The sequence below is a fragment of the Anomaloglossus baeobatrachus genome, chromosome 9 (genome assembly GCF_048569485.1).
Source record: "Anomaloglossus baeobatrachus isolate aAnoBae1 chromosome 9, aAnoBae1.hap1, whole genome shotgun sequence".
Taxonomy (NCBI): Eukaryota; Metazoa; Chordata; class Amphibia; order Anura; family Aromobatidae; genus Anomaloglossus; species Anomaloglossus baeobatrachus.
This window is the reverse complement of record NC_134361.1, coordinates 94,150,724-94,169,468: the sequence shown is the minus strand read 5'-3', so window position 1 is coordinate 94,169,468 and position 18,745 is coordinate 94,150,724. Positions and strand designations below refer to the sequence as shown.

General features: G+C 51.0%; 1 protein-coding gene across 1 annotated transcript in view; it reads left to right on the top strand.

Moving 5' to 3' along the window:
- Positions 1–8,824: 8,824 nt before the first annotated feature.
- The window catches only part of MCTS1 (MCTS1 re-initiation and release factor), a 36,832-nt gene continuing 26,911 nt past the window's right edge, over positions 8,825–18,745 (top strand). Inside the window, exons 1-3 of the mRNA XM_075322702.1 lie at positions 8,825–9,010; positions 13,479–13,631; positions 16,891–16,988. Of these exons, the coding sequence (XP_075178817.1) occupies positions 9,000–9,010; positions 13,479–13,631; positions 16,891–16,988 (262 nt within the window). The 5' untranslated portion in view covers positions 8,825–8,999. The remainder of the gene's footprint in view (positions 9,011–13,478; positions 13,632–16,890; positions 16,989–18,745) is intronic.

Genomic DNA, 18,745 nt, shown 5'->3' with positions numbered 1-18,745 from the left:
TGCCTTAAGAACTGTATTATATGGACTGTTTGTGTAAAAACTGTCGCCATCTTTGAATGCTGAAAAATTTCCTGCGCCATCACTGTGGCCAAAAGAGCGCGAAACTGCAAAAGCATGCGAACGTAAGCCCCGCCCACGAACCGTGAGAGCGCGGGCGGAAGTTGGCAGTAACCGGACCCGGAAGCTCCCAGTGTGTCCCAGTCCCCGCGAGAGTCCAAAGAGATAACCGAGGGGGACTGGCAAGATGGAGGCGCAGAGAGACGGAGACGGCCCGGGAGCTGCAGCTTTTGGCGTGGTGGCCCCGATTATGCCAGCCACACTGCCACTGAAAGAGGAGATGGCCAGCTGTGATGAACTGGCTGTGGTGGCCGCGGACGTCGACCAGGTCGTCCCAGCCCCCGCCGCCTCAGACCCGGAGGAGACAGACTCCGGCTCCAGCATACCGGAGGCAGCCTGGGTTCCGCGCTTCGGAGGGAACGGCTACCGATCTGTCGCCGCTGCGGCCTGCCAGGATACTTTGCCCGGGTGTGTTCGGGTAACGCCCGACGTCAGGGAGCCGGGATTGGTTCCCAGATGCAGCTGTGGTAGCGGAACCAGGCTACCCCAGCAGCTGCCGTTGTTATGTTTTATGCTTGTTTGAAAGTCTGCTGCAAAAGTTGGATAATGTTATTTAATGCTTTGAAAATGATAAGTAATGTTTGAAAAAAAATGATGAATGAATAATTCCTTGAAGGTTTAACCCTGACTTGCCACCCTGTTGAACCTTTTTCCTTTCATGTTACATTATGGCTAAAAAGGACCATCAGGGACTCGAGCACCAGAGCCTGGTGGGAGGTGGCAAGCAGGATGGTGACTGTCTGCAAAATTGCTTAATAATGTTTGATAAAAATGGACCATGGCAGCAGGACTGGCAGCAGCCAACAGAAACTTGTGTTATTGTCTGAAAATAGCTGCACCAGTTGTGCGTTCCACAGGAGTGAGCCAGCAGTATCTGGTCCCTGCACCAGTCACCACGGACAACACAAGGGACTCTGACATTCCCCACTGCAACTGCCCGGGACCGAGTACCCCCTTCCCTGGGCAACACAATGGCGTCATCCACATAGTTGGGCAACATCTCGCGCCTGCACAGAGAACTAGCCAGCTTATGCAGGTGCACTGATGTTTTTGGCTCTAGCCACAATAGGGCAGAGCGAAGGCCGCATGCGCGAGCCGGCAATGTGTCTGCACAGGTGTGAGATTTTGCCCTGCTATGTGGATAGCGCCGGAGGCGTCATCCACGCCAGTCATCAAAGGTATCGTGAAACTGAAATGACACAGAAGGGGGGTGCAAATGGTGTCTTATCCAGTGGTACCAGAAAGAATTTAATTAGGTGCACTGACTTGTGCGGTTGTGTTATAGACACAACCACTATAACCACTTGTTGAGAAAGGCTGCTGCAGAACCCAGGAAGATAGCGTTGGAGGAGATGGAAGAAAATGGTTAATCCGCACTGCCAAAATAAGATCACTGAAGATCAATGCGGATTAAGAAATCAGATTTTATTGTTCTACGCGTTTCGGAGCTGTATAACCCCTTCTTCAGGAACAAAAATCAATAATGTTCAATAATCATCAAACGTGGACCGCGATCAGTGTCAAAAGGAGAGACAGGAGCAACTAAATAGGACTCTCATAGGACCAGACCCAAGGATTAGCAAACGTAGCAGAAGATTTTATAAAGGTATTTATGGGGTCTACAGGGGGAGTCAGGGGAAAACATGAAGCTTTATAGAATGCAACACAGGTGCTGCTTATGGTGCTTGGTTTACAACTCACAATCTGGTGACAGGTTCCCTTTAATGATTTTGTTACATCTTACAACTGCTGCGCGCCATCGTAACAAAATGTTCTCCAGACAGGGGCAGGTGGACACTTTACATTTTTGTCATAATTTAAAGCACTCTTATGGCGTAAATTCTAATTAATTTTTTCAGTTGTTCTTGACTGCACCCAATTCTGTCTGAGCCTTAACCGTTTTAAAAAGTTAGCGGAGCTGATATACATTTCTGTAATCAACACTAAAAGTCGCAAAATGTTTGTACAACTTCTAGTCGCACAAAGGCTTTTTCAACGTTTCAAGCTATTTTATATCAGAATGGTGTACGCTAAATGATTTGTGCTATCTCTGATTTGTGCTATACCTCCACATCAAGTGACTGGAGCAACACTGCAAGGTGTTACACAGCCCCTAAGACAAGTACAACTAAAGGCCGCTTTACACGCTGCGATATCAGTAGCGATGTTGCTAGCGTGCGTTCCTGCCCCCATCGGTTGTGCGACACGTGCAAATCGCTGCCCGTGGCGCACATCGCGCGGACCCGTCACACTACTTACCTGCCCTGCGATGTCGCTGTGACCGGCGAACCGCCTCCTTTCTAAGGGGGCGGTTCGTTCGGCGTCACAGCGACGTCACAGCAGCGTCACTGAACCGCCGCCCAATAGAAGCGGAGGGGCGGAGATGAGCGGGACGTAACATCCCGCCCACCTTCTTCCTTCCTCATTGTGCCGGGAGGCAGGTAAGGAGAGCTTCCTCGTTCCTGCGGTGTCACACGTACCGATGTGTGCTGCCGCAGGAACGAGGAACAACTTCGTTACTGCTGCAGTAACGATATTTGAGAATGGACCCCCATGTCACCGATGAGCGATTTTGCACGTTTTTGCGACGATGCAAAATCGCTCATAGGTGTCACACGCAACGGCATCGCTAATGCGGCCAGATGTGCGTCACAAATTCCATGACCCCAACGACTTTGCATTAGCGATGTCGTAGCGTGTAAAGCCCGCTTTAGTATGATGCTTGTGAGGAGCCTGCTGCGGATTAAAGATAAGCAATGGACGTAGAGCGCAATCCACGTCTCTGAGGGCTGCAGACTTTTTCCAGCTCAGAGCGCTGATCTCATTGATCTGTTTTATGAGATATATTCTTGGTTGTCAGTTTAAGGTGCGCAGAAGGCCAGGAATAAGATTGATTATTACAGTAAAACTATAAGGTCCATATCAATGTCGCTGCCCCTTCCGCCCAGTGGGGACGCCGGCACTCTCACCTTTCCGGCTGCTCTGTCCCATCCCCAGACCCTGCTTCTGTCCCCCGGGGCCTGCGCACATTGCACAGGTCTTCTGGAAGTGTTCATAGTATGTGCACATGCTCTTGTTAGGGGTACTTTGCACACTACGACATCGCTAGCCGAAGCTTGCGATGCCGAGCGTGATAGTACCCGCCCCCATCGCAGCAGCGATATCTTGTGATCGCTGCCGTAGCGAACATTATCGCTACGGCAGCTTCACATGCACTCACCCGCCCTGCGACGTCTCTTTGGCCGGCGACCCGCCTCCTTCCTAAGGGGGCGGGTCGTGCGGCGTCACAGCGACGTCACACGGCAGGCGGCCAATAGAAGCGGAGGGGCGGAGATGAGCAGGACGTAAACATCCCGCCCCCTCCTTCCTTCCGCACAGCCGGTGTGAGCCGCGGTGACGCAGGGACGCTGATGTTCCTCGCTCCTGTGGCTTCTCACACAGCGATGTGTGCTGCCGCAGGAGCGAGGAACAACATCGTACCGTCGCTGCCGCGCAATTATGAAAATGTCGGACACTACACCGATGATACGATTACGACGCTTTTGCGCTCGTTAATCGTATCAAAAACGCTTTACACACCACGATATCGACAGCGACGCCGGATGTGCATCACTTTCGATTTGACCCCACCGACATCGCAGCTGCGATGTCGTAGTATGTACCCCTTAGTGTCTCATGGGCCTCAATTAGGCCATTGTGTTCCAAGTCACTAGTTCCATTGTGGGGATGGGGATTGTAGCCCCAGTGGAGCTGTCAGGGGGTCTCACATGCAGCCCCAGGTGAGGGGCTCAGCCTCAGGAACTATCTCCACAAACGCACAGTTAGCTTTGTGGGGGGGTTGTTTCCCAGAGGGAGACTTAGGACCCTGACGAGGATATGGGAGGTTGTTGCAAGCTGGCGCTAGATACATGCCCTACGGTCGTGATATCCATCTTCTGAATTTGAGGAACTGTCATAAGGACTATTGTTAATATCCGTTGTCTGGAGGGGCATAAGGACTATTGTAAATAAATTTTGTTGCAACGTTAACCTGCCTAGATGATTAATCCAACCCACAATCTTAGATGTGTGACGATGAAGATGGTGTTCTCAGGGTGATGTGCAGTAATAATTTTCTGCCACAGTGTTTTGCATTTAGCCCAAAATATCTACTTTGATTATATCTCCAAGAGCTCCTTCTTCCACACGCTAAGAGGGGGTACATAACTACATGTGCAAGAAGGTACTCTGGTAAGATAAGATCAAAGTAGACCTTTTGGGCTAAATGCAAAATGCTATGTGTGGCGGAAAACTAAGATTGCACATCACCCTTAAAACACCATCCCCACCGTCACACATGGTGGAGGCAGCATCATGCTGTGGGGAGGCTTTTCTTCAGCAGGAACAGGGAAGCCTGTTGAGAATTCATGGGAATATGGATGCAGCTAAACACAGAGCAATCCTGGAGGAACACCTGTTAGAGGCCGCAAAAGACTTGAGCCTGGGGTGTAGGTTCAGCTTCCAGCAGGAAAACAACCCTAAACATTCTGCCAGAGCTACAATGGAAGGTTTATATCAAAGCATATTCATGTGTATGGATGGCTCAGTCACAGTTCAGACCAAATTACCATTGATAATATGTGACAAGACTTGAAAATTGCGGTTCACAGACGGCTTCATCAAATCTCACTGAGACCCGCAACACACATCCGTGTAATTTGTACGTGTGCGGTACGTATTTGCACGTACCGTAGACACGTAGACCCATGTTATTCAATGGTAGATGGCACACACACGTAAAATCGCACGGAACGTGTGACCTTGTGGTAAGTACGTCTGTGCGCTTTTCTACACGGACAACATGTCCGTTTTTGGCCGGCAGCACGCAGGCACGGACCCGCTTTAGTCTATGGGTCCGTGCCTGCACGTACCGCACACGGAGTATGTCCGTGTTCAGCACGTTTCGTGCGTGTGTGTTTTTACACTAGCGATCTTATTTTTATTTTTTTTTAATTAAATTCAGTATACTTACCTTTTTTTCTGCTGTTCTCAGTCATACTTACATTGGCGCTCGTTTTTTTCTTCCCCCGGCTCATACCGCTCCCCGATCACCAGCGCGGAGAGGAACAGCTGTGCAGAGAATACGCGGCAACAATTACTTTGAATATGCCGGCCGCTCATTAATCAATCTCGTATTCCCTGCTTTCCCCACCCACAGACGCCTATGATTGGTTGCAGTCAGACATGCCCCCCACGCTGAGTGACAGCTGTCTCACTGCACCCAATCACAGCAGCCGGTGGGCGTGTCTATACTGTGCAGTAAAATAAATAAATAAATAATTAATTAAAAAAAACTGGCATGCGGTCCCCCCCCATTTTAATATCAGCCAGATAAAGCCATACGGCTGAAGGCTGGTATTCTCAGGATGGGGAGCCCCACGTTATGGGGAGCCCCCCAGCCTAACAATATCAGTCAGCAGCCGCCCAGAATTGCCGCATACATTATATGCGACAGTTCTGAGACTGTACCCGGCTCTTCCCGATTTGCCCTGGTGCGTTGGCAAATCGGGGTAATAAGGAGTTAATGGCAGCCCATAGCTGCCAATAAGTCCTAGATTAATCATGTCAGGCGTCTATGAGACACCTTCCATGATTAATCAGTAAATTACAGTAAATAAACACACACACCCGAACAATCCTTTATTAGAAAAAAAACACTAACAAATTGCCTGGTTCACCACTTTAATAAGCCCGAAAAGCCCTGCATGTCCGGCGTAATCCACGGACCTCCAGCGTCGCATCCAGCTCTGCTGCATGAAGGTGACCAGAGCTGCAGAAGACACCGCCGCTCCTGTCAGCTCCACGCAGCTATTGAAGGCAATAGCGCGATCAGCTGTGCTGTCACTAAGGTTACTCGCGGCCAACGCTGAATACATATTCAAAGTAATTATTGCCGCGTATTCTCTGCACAGCTGTTCCTTGCCGCGCTGGTGATCGGGGAGCGGTAAGTATGAGAGAGGGATGCTCACTTCAGTCACTCGGGGGATTAGCGGTCACTGGTGAATCCTTCACAGGTGATCGCTAATCAGTAACGCGGCACACAGACAGAGCCGCGGCATGACAATGAAGTCGGGTGAAGTTCACCCGAGTTCATTCTCATCTCGCAACTCTGTCTGCTGTCAGCCGACATGTATCAACGACATTGTGCAACACACACACGGACATTCCACACGGACATTCCACGTACACATACACGGGCATTTTACACGTACACACGGCTCGCATACGCTATCACACGGATGCCATACGTACCGCAGAAACGCCCCAAAAAAAAGGAACACGGACCCGAAAAACAGACCGTAAGACACGGACGTTTTTTTTGCGGAAGTGTGTTTTAGGCCTGAGGTAGAGCGAGTCTGCACAGAAGAATGAGCAAAAGTGTCATCCTCTAGATGTGCCAAGCTGCTAGAGACAGACCCCATAAGACCAGCAGCAGTAACTGCAGTGATATCTGTAACATGAATAAAATGTGTAAAAGTTCACGGGTATGAATACTTTTTCAAGGCACTGTACACTGACAGATATGTTACAGAACCTGCCCCCCTAGAGCTGATAGCAGATCTCTGGGCGAATACTTTACTGTACATATTTCCCTCTGTATCTGAGGCATCTCTATAAGTCCAGGCTGCAGGGAAACATCCAGTGACGTCTCTGAGAGAGCTAAGACCCCAGCTCTGTGTCAGGCTGAGACCCTGCCATTCTGTGACTGCTGCGTCCAAGCATCCAGATGAACCCAAGGTTCTCCTCAGGTCATTGAGCTCTATGTGCCTACAGCAGAGAAGACAGAAAGCGTCAATAACTGCTTCTGTCTTATTTGGGGACACTCAGAGCTGTGCAGGGTCAGCTCAGCAGGTCAGTGCATGGCCACCACAGGCTGCAGGTTATCAACTGTGCAGGGTCAGCTCAGCAGGTCAGTGCATGGCCACCACAGGCTGCAGGTTATCAACTGTGCAGGGTCAGCTCAGCAGGTCAGTGCATGGTCACCACAGGCTGCAGGTTATCAACTGTGCAGGGTCAGCTCAGCAGGTCAGTGCATGGCCACCACAGGCTGCAGGTTATCAACTGTGCAGGGTCAGCTCAGCAGATCAGTGCATGGCCACCACAGGCTGCAGGTTATCAACTGTGCAGGGTCAGCTCAGCAGGTCAGTGCATGGCCACCACAGGCTGCAGGTTATCAACTGTGCAGGGTCAGCTCAGCAGGTCAGTGCATGGCCACCACAGGCTGCAGGTTATCAACTGTGCAGGGTCAGCTCAGCAGGTCAGTGCATGGCCACCACAGGCTGCAGGTTATCAACTGTGCAGGGTCAGCTCAGCAGGTCAGTGCATGGTCACCACAGGCTGCAGGTTATCAACTGTGCAGGGTCAGCTCAGCAGGTCAGTGCATGGCCACCACAGGCTGCAGGTTATCAACTGTGCAGGGTCAGCTCAGCAGGTCAGTGCATGGTCACCACAGGCTGCAGGTTATCAACTGTGTAGGGTCAGCTCAGCAGGTCAGTGCATGGCCACCACAGGCTGCAGGTTATCAACTGTGCAGGGTCAGCTCAGCAGGTCAGTGCATGGCCACCACAGGCTGCAGGTTATCAACTGTGCAGGGTCAGCTCAGCAGGTCAGTGCATGGCCACCACAGGCTGCAGGTTATCAACTGTGCAGGGTCAGCTCAGCAGGTCAGTGCATGGCCACCACAGGCTGCAGGTTATCAACTGTGCAGGGTCAGCTCAGCAGGTCAGTGCATGGCCACCACAAGCTGCAGGTTATCAACTGTGCAGGAGCAGGTCAGTGCATGGCTACCACAGGCTGCAGGTTATCAACTGTGCAGGGTCAGGTCAGTGCATGGCCACCACAAGCTGCAGGTTATCAACTGTGCAGGGTCAGCTCAGCAGGTCAGTGCATGGCCACCACAGGCTGCAGGTTATCAACTGTGCAGGGTCAGCTCAGCAGGTCAGTGCATGGCCACCACAGGCTGCAGGTTATCAACTGTGCAGGAGCAGGTCAGTGCATGGCTACCACAGGCTGCAGGTTATCAACTGTGCAGGGTCAGGTCAGTGCATGGCTACCACAAGCTGCAGGTTATCAACTGTGCAGGGTCAGCTCAGCAGGTCAGTGCATGGCCACCACAAGCTGCAGGTTATCAACTGTGCAGGAGCAGGTCAGTGCATGGCCACCACAGGCTGCAGGTTATCAACTGTGCAGGAGCAGGTCAGTGCATGGCCACCACAGGCTGCAGGTTATCAACTGTCCAGGAGCAGGTCAGTGCATGGCCACCACAGGCTGCAGGTTATCAACTGTCCAGGAGCAGGTCAGTGCATGGCCACCACAGGCTGCAGGTTATCAACAGATGTCACCGAATCTAGCTGTATCTGAAAATACGGGTGTATATACCCTGCAGAGCTCAGGGTCGCACACCACAGCCCATTGTATGACTTTCATTAGAGATACTGCCCTCTGCCGGTCTTCCAGAATAGTGCATGTTTTGTGTAACAGCAGAACTCGCTGTCATGCAGGCATAACGTCTCCATAGCAACAGTGTGTTCTGCTCTCGATGACTCTAGTCTAGTACTCCCCGGAAACATCCCTTCCGCCCGTATCTCTCAGCTTCCGCTCTGTGCTCGTCACTTCCTCCCGTAAAATGCTCTGTTTCCGCCCTGTTCTCGTCACTTCCGCCCGCAGTTCTCAGCTTCCGCCCGGTTTCGTCACTTCCCCAGCCTTTGTAGTTGCGGGTGACAGTGCTCCGGAGCCGGCGTGGTCTGCGGGCTTCTGTGCTCTGCACCCGGATGTAATCATCTCACCTTTCACCCCGTGACCCCAACATACCCATCAGCCGTCGGGCCCTTCAAGGCTTCAGCATGTTTAAGAAGTGAGTGCTCTGCCGTCCGCTCCTCCGTATACAGAGGCTTCTCTATACACGGGGGCTCCTCTCCCGGCCGTCCGCTCCTCTATACAAGTGGGCTCCTCTCCCGGCCATCCGCTTCTCTATACAAGTGGGCTCCTCTCCCGGCCATCCGCTTCTCTATACAAGGGGCTCCTCTCCCGGCCATCCGCTCCTCTATACATGGGGGCTCCTCTCCCGGCCGTCCGCTTCTCTATACAAGTGGGCTCCTCTCCCGGCCATCCGCTTCTCTATACACGGGGGCTCCTCTCCCGGCCGTCCGCTCCTCTATACAAGGGGGCTCCTCTCCCGGCCGTCCGCTCCTCTATACATGGGGGCTCCTCTCCCGGCCGTCCGCTCCTCTATACAAGGGGGCTCCTCTCCCGGCCGTCCGCTCCTCTATACAAGTGGGCTCCTCTCCCGGCCATCCGCTTCGCTATACATGGGGGCTCCTCTCCCGGCCATCCGCTTCTCTATACAAGGGGGCTCCTCTCCCGGCCGTCCGCTCCTCTATACATGGGGGCTCCTCTCCCGGCCGTCCGCTCCTCTATACAAGGGGGCTCCTCTCCCGGCCGTCCGCTCCTCTATACAAGTGGGCTCCTCTCCCGGCCATCCGCTTCGCTATACATGGGGGCTCCTCTCCCGGCCGTCCGCTCCTCTATAAAAGGGGGCTCCTCTCCCGGCCGTCCGCTCCTCTATACATGGGGGCTCCTCTCCCGGCCATCCGCTCCTCTATACAAGTGGGCTCCTCTCCCGGCCGTCCGCTCCTCTATACAAGTGGGCTCCTCTCCCGGCCGTCCGCTCCTCTATACACGAGGGCTCCTCTCTCGGCCATCCGCTTCTCTATACAAGTGGGCTCCTCTCCCGGCCATCCGCTTCTCTATACATGGGGGCTCCTCTCCCGGCCGTCCGCTCCTCTATACAAGGGGGCTCCTCTCCCGGCCGTCCGCTCCTCTATACATGGGGGCTCCTCTCCCGGCCGTCCGCTCCTCTATACATGGGGGCTCCTCTCCCGGCCATCCGCTTCTCTATACAAGTGGGCTCCTCTCCCGGCCATCCGCTTCTCTATACAAGTGGGCTCCTCTCCCGGCCATCCGCTTCTCTATACATGGGGGCTCCTCTCCCGGCCGTCCGCTCCTCTATACAAGGGGGCTCCTCTCCCGGCCGTCCGCTCCTCTATACAAGGGGGCTCCTCTCCCGGCCGTCCGCTCCTCTATACATGGGGGCTCCTCTCCCGGCCATCCGCTCCTCTATACAAGGGGGCTCCTCTCCCGGCCGTCCGCTCCTCTATACAAGGGGGCTCCTCTCCCGGCCGTCCGCTCCTCTATACATGGGGGCTCCTCTCCCGGCCGTCCGCTCCTCTATACAACTGGGCTCCTCTATACAAGTGGGCTCCTCTCCCGGCCGTCCGCTCCTCTATACACGAGGGCTCCTCTCCCGGCCGTCCGCTTCTCTATACAAGTGGGCTCCTCTCCCGGCCATCCGCTTCTCTATACATGGGGGCTCCTCTCCCGGCCGTCCGCTCCTCTATACAAGGGGGCTCCTCTCCCGGCCGTCCGCTCCTCTATACATGGGGGCTCCTCTCCCGGCCGTCCGCTCCTCTATACATGGGGGCTCCTCTCCCGGCCGTCCGCTCCTCTATACAAGGGGGCTCCTCTCCTGGCCGTCCGCTCCTCTATACATGGGGGCTCCTCTCCCGGCCATCCGCTTCTCTATACATGGGGGCTCCTCTCCCGGCCGTCCGCTCCTCTATACAAGGGGGCTCCTCTCCCGGCCGTCCGCTCCTCTATACATGGGGGCTCCTCTCCCGGCCATCCGCTTCTCTATACATGGGGGCTCCTCTCCCGGCCGTCCGCTCCTCTATACAAGGGGGCTCCTCTCCCGGCCGTCCGCTCCTCTATACATGGGGGCTCCTCTCCCGGCCGTCCGCTCCTCTATACATGGGGGCTCCTCTCCCGGCCGTCCGCTCCTCTATACCAGGGGGCTCCTCTCCCGGCCGTCCGCTCCTCTATACATGGGGGCTCCTCTCCCGGCCGTCCGCTCCTCTATACAAGGGGGCTCCTCTCCCGGCCGTCCGCTCCTCTATACATGGGGGCTCCTCTCCCGGCCATCCGCTTCTCTATACATGGGGGCTCCTCTCCCGGCCGTCCGCTCCTCTATACAAGGGGGCTCCTCTCCCGGCCGTCCGCTCCTCTATACATGGGGGCTCCTCTCCCGGCCGTCCGCTCCTCTATACAAGGGGGCTCCTCTCCCGGCCGTCCGCTCCTCTATACATGGGGGCTCCTCTCCCGGCCATCCGCTTCTCTATACATGGGGGCTCCTCTCCCGGCCATCCGCTCCTCTATACAAGGGGGCTCCTCTCCCGGCCATCCGCTCCTCTATACAAGGGGGCTCCTCTCCCGGCCATCCGCTCCTCTATACAAGGGGGCTCCTCTCCCGGCCGTCCGCTCCTCTATACAAGGGGGCTCCTCTCCCGGCCGTCCGCTCCTCTATACACGGGGGCTCCAATCCCGGCCGTCTGCTCCTCTATACACGGGTGCTCTTCTCCCGGCCGTCTGCTTCTCTATACACCGGGGCTCCTCTTGCGGCCGTCCACTCCTCCTCCCGCTGGGGCTTCTCTCTTCCTTCCGCAGGGGTTCATCTCACGGCAGTCCGTTTCCTCTTTCCGCTGGGGCTCCTCTTGCAGAGGTCCGCTCGGGCTCCTCTTGCGGAAGTTAGTGTCCTCCTTCCGCGGGGGCTCCTCTCGTGGCGGTCCGGCTCCTCCCTCCACAGTGGCTCATCTCGCGGCGGTCCGGCTCCTCCCTCCGCGGGGGCTCGTCTTCCCTGGCGGTCCGGCTCCTCCTTCTGCAGGGGCTCCTCGCCCAGCCGTGCATGGGGGGTGCCCGCTGGATGTGACTTAACCTGCACGCTGTGGCCGGCGATCTGATCGGGGCAGGTTGAAGATTGTGCTGCATGCAGGATTTCCAGAATTGAATATGATTGTAGCGACCTCCCAGCAGGTGGCAGTGGAAGTATTGGGTCTTGTGGTTTTGTAGCCTTTAGCTGTGAAAAGAATATTTCCATTCACTGACAGCTACTAGAGCATATACCCATATACCTGACACTGTATAAAGGGGCTGAGCCAAACCTTTCTGCCCCTCCGTTTTAATGATCAGTGGGGTCTTTACACCCAGATTTCCTACTGATTAGAGGAGTTGCCCGGGACTTAAGCATCAATGGCCTTATGATAGATCATCAATGTCTGATCGGTGGGGGTGCGATACCCGACAACCCCGCTGATATCAGCTGTTCTCAGTACTGCTGCCGGCACTGAAAATACTCAGTTGTGGATCTTCACAGCGCAGCTGCATTGGCAGAAAAGTGGCCGGGTACTGTACATTCATCCCCTATTGGTTTACATAGTGGAGATTTGCAGTACCCGGCCTCTGCTTCTGTTTAATGAAGGTAGATTAATCATCGCGCCCCCCCCCTCCCCTAAAGACACCACTCGTGGTAATGTGAATTAAATCATGCGTTAATGTGTAGTGTATTGTGTTATTGTGAGGATGTGTACTGTTTACATGTATAGTGATATGCAATAAGGTATGATGCATAGTAAGAATAAGATGATATGTAATGTATGGCAAAGTCATTAGAATGTTTAAGTGAAAGGTTAAGTCTGTCCAGCAAGAGACCGCCGGGACAGAAGCTGTTAAAGGGAACCTGTCACTAGATTTAGCGACTATAAGCTGCGGCCACCACCTGGCTTGTTGTAGGCTGCCAGGAACTGGATGTTGTCCTGATGCTGCAACTTAGTGATCCCACTGATCCGGAGTTTAGAGGAGGTCTTTTGGCGGACTGCTCGTATGACTGCCCAGAAACCTGTTTAGGAAATGACAGATTTTACCATGATGAGTTTTCCTACCAAATCCATTCATGTTCTACCCTGTATGTGGTAGGAATTTCTGTTTAGATTAAAGGGAATCTGTCTCCAGGTTTTTCCACTTCCTCTTACAGAATTTATGATGTATGTGCCAAGGCCCTGATTCCAGCGGTGTGTCACTTACTGGGCTGCTCGCTCTTGTTTTGATAAAATCACTTATCAGCAGTAGATTGACTAGAGAACTAGTAAACCTGCTGCAAAGTAGTCTTCCATATTCATGACCGCTTCATAACACCCCCCCCCTCACTACCACTGATTGGCAGTTTTCTGCCTATGCGCAGCCTACATAGAAAGCTGCCAGTCAGTGGTGTGTGCAGGACTACACAGGTCAGCATTCAGACAACTGGGGGGTCTACAGCAGAGCAGGGAGCGTGCACAGTATCCACAGAACTGAGTTTTTACAGTTGCTCAGAATATTTCTAGAAATACGTGGAAACAATGACTAGGATCCATAGTGTCACACTGCGTTTTCTGATCGGTTTAGACCTGCTCAGCAACTCCACTTCACTAGTAATATTTCTATTTTTCTTGCAGATTTGATGAAAAAGAAAATGTATCCAATTGTATTCAATTAAAGACATCGGTAATAAAAGGCATCAAAAATCAGCTGAATGACCAGTTCCCTGGGATTGATCAATGGCTTAATCAGATAATGCCAAAAAAAGACCCTGTGAAAATAGTCCGCTGGTGAGTAATATATGCTGCGTGCTGAATTTCCTATTCCCCTTTTTCTCCAGTAATTGATAATTAAAGGGGTGGTCCAAAGGCGAAGTAATTTTCATTCTAAATCTCTATTTAATGCCATAATTTTAACTACCGTATTTCCTAAAATACTTGCAATAAAAATTCCTACCACTCCCTAACTACAGTAACTGCTATTGTATTTTTTTCCCTACTTCCTTTTTGATGACGCTTTGTTTGAGAATTCCGGTGCATGATGGGATACTCAAATGAAGTGTCATCAGTGGACAGGGGCTGCGGTCACTGTTGTCAGTGAAGATAGTTTCAGGGGCTGGGCACTGTGTGATGTGCACAATGACAGTGCGCTCTGTTTGGCTCAGATGAGCAGGAACGAGCCGTCACCATAGCAAAGCGCACTGTGTGTTGTGGTGGGGGCGACGCTAATCTCTGTACATCAGGTATACTGACACTGTTCTAATGCTGGCTTGTTTTTGCTGATCTGAGCCGATAACTGAGTGCAGTGTCATTGTGCACATCACACATAGCTCAGTGCACAGGGATAGAGCAGGGACTATTCCAGCCCCTGAAAGGAGTGCCCCTGATGATGCTTTGTTTCAGGGAGGGGTCAGGGTGCTTTAAGAATGACTGCAGCCTCTGCACCCTGATGATTCTTGAGTGTCCCAGCATGCACTCTGGGAGTTTCATACAAAACGTCATCAAAACAGAAGTAGGGAAAAAAAATAGAATAGCAGTTAGAAAACGCCAGGGAATTTTTAATGCAAGTATATCAGAAAATAGTTTAGATTATGGCACTAAATGGATAAAGATTTAGAATTAAAATTATTTTGACCTTCAGACTACCCCTTTAATGATAACAAATAGGCAGGTATTATAGCAGTTCCATCCTGACAGCTTTAAAGAGGCTTCCCACTAGCATTTTTATTTAATGTGGGCATGTGCAAATAATAATAAATAATAATAATAATAATAATAATGTGCATATAATGCCATCAAGTTGTTTAGGGACTATGTGCCAGAAAATACCCAAAAGCGACACCATTTTAAAAACTGCACCCCGCAAGCTGCTCAAAACCACATCCAAGAAGTATAATAACCCCTTCAAGTGCTTCACAAGAATTAAAAAATGTGGAAGGAAAAAAGGAACATTCTAATTTTTCCCATAAAAAAATGTTTGCATTAACCCCAAATTTTTCATTTTCACAAGGGTAACAGGAGAAAATGTACCCCAAAATTTCTTGTGCAATTTCCCTTGAGAGCACAAATATGTGGTGAACTACTGTTTGTACGCACAGTAGGTCCCGGTAGGGAAGGAGCGCCATTTAACTTTTGGAAGGCAATATTGGCTAGTGTACATCATGTCGCGTTTATAGAGTCCCTGAAGTGCCTAAACAGTGGAAATTCCCCAGAAGTGACCCATTGTTGAAAACTAGACCCCTCAAGGAATTTTTGTAGGGGTGTGGTAAGCACTTTCAACCCGCTGGTGCTTCATAAAATTTTAAAACATTGGCCCAAAAAAAATGTAAAATTAATTTTCTTCACCAAAAATATTAATTTAGACCAAACTTTTTCAGATTTACAAGGGTAACGAGAAAATTGACCACATAATTTGTTGTGCAATTTCTCATAAGTACAGGTATACCCCATATGTGATCAGAAACTATTGTTTGGGTGCACGGCAGGGCTTGGAAGGGGCGGAGTGCTATTTGATTTTTGGAGTGAAAAATTGTCTGGAATCGATAGCTGACGCAATGGCGCATTTGCAGAGCCGCCGAGGTTCCAAAACAGTAGAAACACCCCCCTCCCCCCAAATGTGACACCATTTTAATAACTACACCTCTGAAGGAATTTATCTAGGGGTGTGGTGAGCATCTTGAACCCATTGGTACTTTGCATAATTTTATAATATTGGGCCATGAAAATGAATTTTTAAGTCTTGGTGTTTTTTACAGAAAAAATGATGCTGAAGGAAAAAAATATTAATTATTACAAGAGTAACAAAAAATGGACCACAGAATTTATTCTTCCATTTCTCCTGGGTACGGCAATACCCCATATGTGATTGGAAACTAATTTTCAGGCACAGTGCAAGGCTCAGAAATGAAGGAGCGTCATATCTGTGTGTAAATATGATTGGAATGGTTGGCGGGTGACATGTCACATTGGCAGAGCCCCTGAGGTGTCAACACAGCTGGTCCTAAGTGACCCAATTTTACAAACTACACCTCTTAATGAAATCGTCTAGCTGTGCAGTGAGAATATTTACACCACATGTTTCACAAATGTTATACCATTGGGTCATGAAGAAAAACTAATTACGTTTATCACTAAAATGTTGTTTTAGGTCCAAATTTTAAATTTTCAGTACGGGAAATAGAATAAAATAGATTAAAAGAGAGTTAAATAAAAACTAAATTTAATTTTGTATTAAAAATAATTGATTATCATTACTTATTAAAATTACAATCCAGGCACCTTCCCTTTAAAGAACCACTCATCAGAATTTTTATCCTCTTAATATATTGCTGTCATATTATACAGCACTGTGTACTTACAATTGCTCATTTTGCCTTTCTAACCAGTTAATTCTTCTGTTTTCCATTATAGCTATGAGATCACGTGATTAAAAACTGACTAGCTCAATCCTTCTAGCGCTAAGGAGAATCAGGAGGTCTGTTTACACTGCATGAGTCATCTCTGTAAAAGTTCCTGGCAAGTGGAGCAGCTGGAGTTGAAGGCTGGGATGACTCGTGTAGGGAAAAGATACTTCCTGTTTCTACATCTAGAAGAGAGAAGCATTAACTGGGTAGATAGGAGAAATGAGTGAGATATAATTGCAATAGTTTAAGAGGATAAAAACTTGGTGGGAGTGCTTTTTTAACCCCTTCACGACTTTTGACATATGTACGTTAAGTCGTGTCTCTGCCTTTGATGAGCAGGATGTCAGTCAATGAGTGTGATTACTTGAGCTCTGACTGATCACATCCTCACAGCCGGACTGTAAGCGTGCAGCTGCAGGGAGGATATAATTTGATTGTCTCCTTGCAGCCTCACTGCCAGTTAGAGTTGCATATTATTTACCTGTAGATCACCACTGTGGCTGCCAGTAAATACCATTGTGGTTCTTTGTTTTAGTATATATAAAAATAAAAAAAAACAGGGTGCACTCCTGTGTGAACCTGGTGTTAGCTCCTTTGTTTTAGTATGACATTCTCATTCACATGACAATTTATTTTTTTCTTCCCAGCCATGAACACATTGAAATATTAACTGTAAACGGCGAGCTGCTGTTCTTCAGACAAAGGGAAGGTCCATTCTATCCAACGCTGAGGCTGCTTCACAAATGTAAGGTTTTATTCCCCACCTCTCTGTGCTCAGCCTTTACACTGTAACATTACATTTCAGAAAATGACCATTAGGGAATTATTTTACAAAATGGTCATCAAACGACATTTCTTCACATTGTTCCTCTGAACTAAGTTATTCCACCACCAACGGAGACAGCAGATGACCCAGGCGAAAACACAGATTTATCACTGGCGGTGCCTGGTGTCTCCCTTTCAGGTTACTCGATGAATTACAAATAGTGAATGGAATCATTGTTAAATTAGAACCGATTACATATTTCCAGGTGTACACCCAGCATAGCGGACCTGCTGAAACCTAGCAAACCCAGATCAGCACTGCCAGTGACCTAAGGCACAATGCGAGGGGATGTATCTCCAGTAAAAACTGCTCAATAAATTAAAATGCTAGGCACCACAAAGTTTTTTGTTTGTTTCTTTTTCTTTTAAAGAGTTTGTGCACTAGTTTGACATTGACGGCCTATCCTTAGGATAGGTCATTAATGTTTGATCAGCCCTGGTCCAACACCCGGCAGCCCCGCCGATCAGCTGTTAACAGTCCCGCTGGCGGCAGCTGGAAATGCTCAATTCCGGAGCGGCACTGCTCCATCTCATGTTAGCAGCCGGGTACTGCCCACTCACCTCCCATTCTAATAAATAGGAGGCAGATGTGCAGTACCTGACCACTATCAGAAGACGAAGCAGCTACGGAACTGGGCATTTCCGGCTGCCTGCTGTTGCCACCAGGACTGAGGTTAGCTGATTGGCGGGGGTGTGGGGTGTCGGACCCTGGCCGATCAGACATGGATGGCCTATCCTTTAGGATAGGTCATCAATGTCAAAATAGTGGACAACCCCTTTAAGGCTGCTTTCACACTTGCGTTGTTTTCCATACGTTGCAATCCGCCGCCTTGAGGAATTACGGTAACCGTTGCTGGAATCCATTTATTCCTCATAGACGTCTATTAAGGGCGGATTGCAACTGATGGTCTTGCATTGCATCCGCGGCGCATCAGTCGTTTAGTGACTGACCGTCGGGCGGGAGGTACGCGCAATGTAGTGTTTTTTGATGGTGTAAAAGAGGCTTAAGAGGCTTAATGAATGTGTATGGTGCTGATTTCCGTCTTCATGCGACTGGCGCCGGATTCCAGTCCGGGATTCCATGACGTTGTTCTGAGCATGTCCAGCAGAACGTTGTAAATGCTCTCTCTCGCGCTTCTCTCTCTCTCTCGCGCGCTTCTCTCTCTCTCTCGCGCGCTTCTCTCTCTCTCTCGCGCGCTTCTCTCTCGCGCGCGCGCTTCTCTCTCTCTCGCGCGCGCTTCTCTCTCTCGCGCGCGCTTCTCTCTCTCGCGCGCGCTTCTCTCTCGCGCGCGCTTCTCTCTCGCGCGCGCTTCTCTCTCTCGCGCGCGTCTCTCTCTCTCGCGCGCTTCTCTCTCTCGCGCGCTTCTCTCTCGCGCGCTTCTCTCTCTCTCGCGCGCGCTTCTCTCTCTCGCGCGTGCTTCTCTCTCTCGCGCGCTTCTCTCTCTCTCGCGCGCGCTTCTCTCTCTCTCGCGCGCGCTTCTCTCTCGCGCGCGCGCTTCTCTCTCTCGCGCGCGCGCTTCTCTCTCTCGCGCGCGCGCTTCTCTCTCGCGCGCGCGCTTCTCTCTCTCTCGCGCGCTTCTCTCTCTCGCGCGCGCTTCTCTCTCGCGCGCGCGCTTCTCTCTCGCGCGCGCGCTCCTCTCTCTCGCGCGCGCGCTTCTCTCTCTCGCGCGCGCGCTT